The sequence below is a fragment of the Pteropus vampyrus genome, unplaced genomic scaffold, assembly GCF_000151845.1.
Source record: "Pteropus vampyrus isolate Shadow unplaced genomic scaffold, Pvam_2.0 Scaffold71, whole genome shotgun sequence".
Lineage (NCBI taxonomy): Eukaryota > Metazoa > Chordata > Mammalia > Chiroptera > Pteropodidae > Pteropus > Pteropus vampyrus.
In genome coordinates, this window is record NW_011888852.1 from 4,810,230 (window position 1) to 4,815,347 (window position 5,118).

Sequence of the window (5,118 nt, forward strand, 5' to 3'; positions counted from 1 at the left end):
CGGAGCAGAGTTTAGGAAAAGAGGAAGCCAGGGCAGAGGAGGTGTTTCCACATTTGTGTTTCACTACATCTGATGCAAAGAGATTTAGAAGTTTACAACACAATGATCTAATGCTGTAAAGAGCTAGAAAGAACATCTTTTCTGGACTTGAAGAAAGAGTCATTTATGGGGAGAAATCATCTTCAGGCTGCTTCCCTCATCCACATGAGCTAGAGGCCCAGTTAGAAACCAGCTGTGACTTCTCCAGTCATGGAGGAGAGGGTGTCGGTGATGAGTTGAATGCACACCAAGAGCCTGAGGAGTCAATCTCTGTCCCAATTGCTGCCTGCCCGTCTCAGTCCACTTTGCTCCTGGCTAGGAGAATATTGTTCCTTCTGAACACCTCTTATATGCACACACACACACACACACACACAAATACAAATACACATACTCACACACACATATTTTGACCCAACGATTTATAATTCACTAAATACTTCCATTACTTCCATGCCTATTATCATGATACCTGCATAACACAGTGAGGACATGGGGCAGGTGTCATAAATTTTACAGATGAGAAAAGTGAAGCTGAGCAACTGCAGGAAATTTTCCCAGCTTCTCAAAGATAAAGGAGAATTTAGACCTCAAACTCAAGAGTCTTATGAGCAAACCTAGTGCTATTTCTGCCATCCAGAGGGAATCTAACCTTCGTTCTAAGTTAATCTAAACTTTCTTATTCAATGACTAAACTATGCAGAACAAAGAATGTAGGTAGATCTAAAAAGAAAAGAAATACATAGAAATGGCCCCTGATCTCAAGAAGGCACAATTTTATGAAAAAATCAGCAAATTATAAACGTTTGACAAAAATCAAAGTTCCCACAGTGACCAGGACATGGAAGCAATCAAAGTATCCTACAGTAGATGATTAGATAAAGAAGCTGTGGTACACATATATAATGGAATATTACTCAGCCACAAGAAGAGATGAAATACTGCCATTTGCGACAACCTGGATAAACCTAAAGATAATCATGCTAAGCAAAATAAGCCAGACAGAAAAAGTTGAAAACCACATGATATCACATATATGGTATATAAACCTAAAAGCAACAAACAAACAGGACAAACAGAGACTCATGGACATGGACAATAGGCTAGTGGTTACCAGAGGGTAGAGGAGGAGGGGGACAGTGAGGTAAATGGGGTAAAAGGGCTCAAATATGTGGTGACAGAAAGAAATATAACTATGGGCGGTGAACACGCAATGCAATGTTTATATGCCTCATTGTTGAATTGTACACCTGAAATTTACTGGCTTTTGTTAGCTAATGTCACCATAATATAAATGTATACATACATACATACATACATACATACATACATACATACATAATAGCACATACAATAATATACAGTACATAATACTTGATAATGATGATAAATGACTATATTACTGGTTTATGTAAAAAAAATCAAAGTTACATGTGCAATGATTCTTCAAAGCAGGATAGAGGAAAGCACTGGTTGGGGGTTGTGCTAGTGGGCTGGAGGGTGCACAGAATTAATTTTCTGGAGGAGGGAGGTTTGGAGCTAACGTTTTCGGTCCTATTCTCAGAGCATCCACTTGGAGCATCTGTTGAAATCGCGGCAGATGGAGCACATCAGAAATGTATTTTCCTTTTTATCTTATCTTTAGTTCCTTGAAGAAACCTGGCACCTAGGGTACTGTGGAGATAAAATAAAAGTTCATTTTTGTATCATCATTTGTAGTGTAAAGACACAAACATGACTTGTTCCTGAGGCAGTTATTTCATTCTTTTTCCTCCCTTGTGGGTTTTATAATTAAACCTTCTGAAATGAAGACTAGCAATGAGATTTAAATGTAATATTTTCTGAACAATGCACTCAGTTGTTTTGTTTTTTTGTTTTGTTTTGTTTTTGTGTTTTGCAGCATCGATGGACACCTAATCCCCTGCTACCTTTGTCTGAAAACCAAGAAGTTTTGTTCTACTGATTTAACTGCCTGAAATTTTTGCTGACATTATACAGGGGGAAAAAATGCTGATTCTGTCCTTTTTTAACCCATGCGTGAAACTTTGACTTGCAATATACTTATTCATTCTCTGACCCTCATAAAGATGTCTGAACCTGACTCTTCATCTGTGTTTTCAGGAAATGTGGAGAATGGCACTTTCCTTGAGCTATTTCCCACATCCCTGTCCACATCGGTGGACCCATCCTCAGGCCACCTATCAAATGTCTACATCTATGTGTCCATATTCCTCAGCCTTTTAGCATTTCTACTTCTGCTTTTAATCATTGCCCTCCAGAGGCTCAAAAATATCATCTCCTCCAGTTCCTCCTACCCTGAGTATCCAAGCGACGCGGGGAGTTCTTTCACCAATTTGGAAGTCTGTAGTATTTCCTCTCAAAGGTCCACTTTTTCAAACCTTTCATCGTGATGAAAATGGAAGAATCCTTGAATGCTGCTGCAGCGTAGGTCTTCCCTTATGAGAAGTGTCACATGACGCAGTTGCCTCATGAGAAAAATGACCTTTTAATTTTTGTCAACCAGTTAGACCTGTTTCTTCACGATTTATTTTTCCATTCATGAGGCTTTTCATTTATGAATGTAGAAGCCGATGTTGACAGAAATGTGTGCAAACCTCAAGGTGTATTTCACACAAACCACCTGACGAATCAGGAGTTGGCTTCTTCAAGGTGGATCAGTTCATTCCAGCCGTTGGACACCCGGGGCAGTTCCCTGAGGGCCTCGCAGTGGGTGCTGTCTGCGGACTCTGCATCTCATTTCTCTTACAAAACTGTGAAACCAACTGAGCCAGCAGAAACTGGCAAAATTAAGTCTGAGCTATTTAGAAGATATTTTCCATATTTAAAAGATAAAGCAGAAATACCAAATGAAAAAAAAGAGTCAATTTAGATTTAATGTATAATATTTCTAAAACTAGAGGCAAAAATATGCTAAATGTTTTATTTAATTTCACATTGACAAATGAGAATCACATTTATTGATGAATTAAGTTGTATTTGGAAAAGTTTTAGAAGAGTTTAACTTTTAATTATGATGCAGTTTGTAATGTATTTCTTCCTCCTGAGGTTTTTTTTCCCACTTATGTTATAATGTTCTAGAGTTGCAGAATTCTTTGCGGTAATTTCTGTTACTATTGCTGAGAGAAGAACCCAAAAAGGCAGCAGGAAGTTTTTAATTTATACCCATAATTTCCATCAGTGGGAATTGAGTATATGGAAAATATTAATTTAGTTGTGTTTTATACAATAATAACTCCTGGCAGTCATGTATGTTCCTTTATTCAGTTGCACAGTCTTTATAATTTTAGTACAGAATTATATTAAGTCTCTGAGATGTCAGATGTTTGTTTACTCTCATTAGGTTATATTGCTAATATATGTTATTATATACGCCGTGAATGTTACATGTCTCTGATAATTGTTGTATGTGAAGATAATACTCTGCATTACAATTCTAGGACATGGGTTTGTATTAAAAATTATACTCAAGCTGTGCAGCTCCTGGAAGCCTGGTGATCCTGGAAGCTGCCCTACTGTGGTCAGCCACGCATTCTGACCTGGAGGCGCACACGTGGGCACAGGCATGGAATGTGGAGGAAATCAGGCTGCCTGTGGCGGGTGGAGCAGGGGAAGCAAACTATGGCTTCGCAAGATAAGAATTTTAATTTGAAAAAGAAATGCCCCCCTCGGCATAAACGCTGAACTTGTTCAGCCTGCGGAAGCGTGGCATCAGCATAGCCGCGTCTTCCTGCGGCAACAGGGCCATTCTCGTCCTGATCACCTGCTGGTCTTTAGGAGTGAAGCTTCACATGCCTTTTGGACTGATGGCTGGCAGCACTACCCACTAACTGGAATGAGGTAAAGAATCCACCATTTTCGCAAGGTTTATCTTTGTCACTCTAAAATGCTAGGAGAGATGAGGCCTGGTAACGATGATCAGGTTCCTTTTTCTTAATCCCTAAGTCTCACTTAAATCAAACCACATTGAACTACTTTTATATCAATAATGCTCCCAAACACCATAAAAACTGCAGACGGTCACTGCCCTAAAATGTATAATTAGTGAAAAATTTAACTCTGCTGCCATTTAAAGCATAGCAGTGTGTTGGAGTGTTATTTTGTTGTATAAATGCTGGACTAGAAAAACTCTGCTATTTTAGATCATTATCGGCATTCTCTGAACGTGTGTGTGTGTGTACACACAATGCATTCTCGGAATATATATATACATGTGTATATATTCACAATAACCCATTAAAAGTTGTATGAAAGCTAAGAGGATTACAGAGGCATCTATATTATCACTTTTGCTCTTTGATTCATCTTGTGTTATTTTGGTTACTGAGGAAGAAAGGACATGGATGAAGTGATATTTAAAAATAAAGAAATGAGTTTGCCACACAACAGGACAATCTGAGTATTATCTGTTCTAAGGAAGGACTTTATACTCTCTAGAAGAGACATGAAGCCTTCCGAAAATAAATTATTTTTAAAAATCTGCAGACACACTCCCTCCCATCCCTGCTGCGATGGTTCTTGCTCTCAAGGTTAAGTTGAATTAGGAGCAACATTCGAAGATGTAAAATAGGGTATGTGCTGACAAACTTGCGAGGATAACAGGCTGTACAACTTGAGATGAATTTATGTTGTTTAAGAAGTACAGAAAGGTTAGAAGACTGGCTTATAAATAAAGAAGTAGAGCCCATTGAAAGCCTGGTTCTTCTCGTCTTCTTCAGTGATGTGCTCCACAATCTTCTCTTCTTAGGAGGCTTTTCCCATCACCCTTTTTCTGCACATCCTCTCTGAAGCGAGGTCAGTAATGTGTGGCCCAAGTGTTAGCCTCTCCCATGTTAGAATCATCTCTCTCTGGGGCAGTGAGTCCCACACTTCCCTGGTCAAAAGAATCACCTGGATGCTTGGGAAATATTCAGGTTCCCAGGCCACAGCTCTGACGTCAGGAATGGAGGACAGGGGGTCTTACCTCTTGTCCACTACCTAAATAACTGCCATTTCTCCAAGCTACGTGTCCCTCCACACACACAGCTCATAGGCCCCCACATCCCGGAACCAACTCACTTT

At 39.4% G+C, this 5,118-nt stretch overlaps 1 protein-coding gene across 1 annotated transcript in view; it reads left to right on the top strand.

The window, feature by feature from the left end:
* Nucleotides 1-4,744, top strand: part of SERTM1 (serine rich and transmembrane domain containing 1) — a 25,455-nt gene extending 20,711 nt beyond the window's left edge. Inside the window, exon 2 of the mRNA XM_011361832.2 lies at nt 1,940-4,744. Within this exon, the coding sequence (XP_011360134.1) occupies nt 2,073-2,450 (378 nt within the window). The 5' untranslated portion in view covers nt 1,940-2,072 and the 3' untranslated portion in view covers nt 2,451-4,744. The remainder of the gene's footprint in view (nt 1-1,939) is intronic.
* Nucleotides 4,745-5,118: the final 374 nt, after the last annotated feature.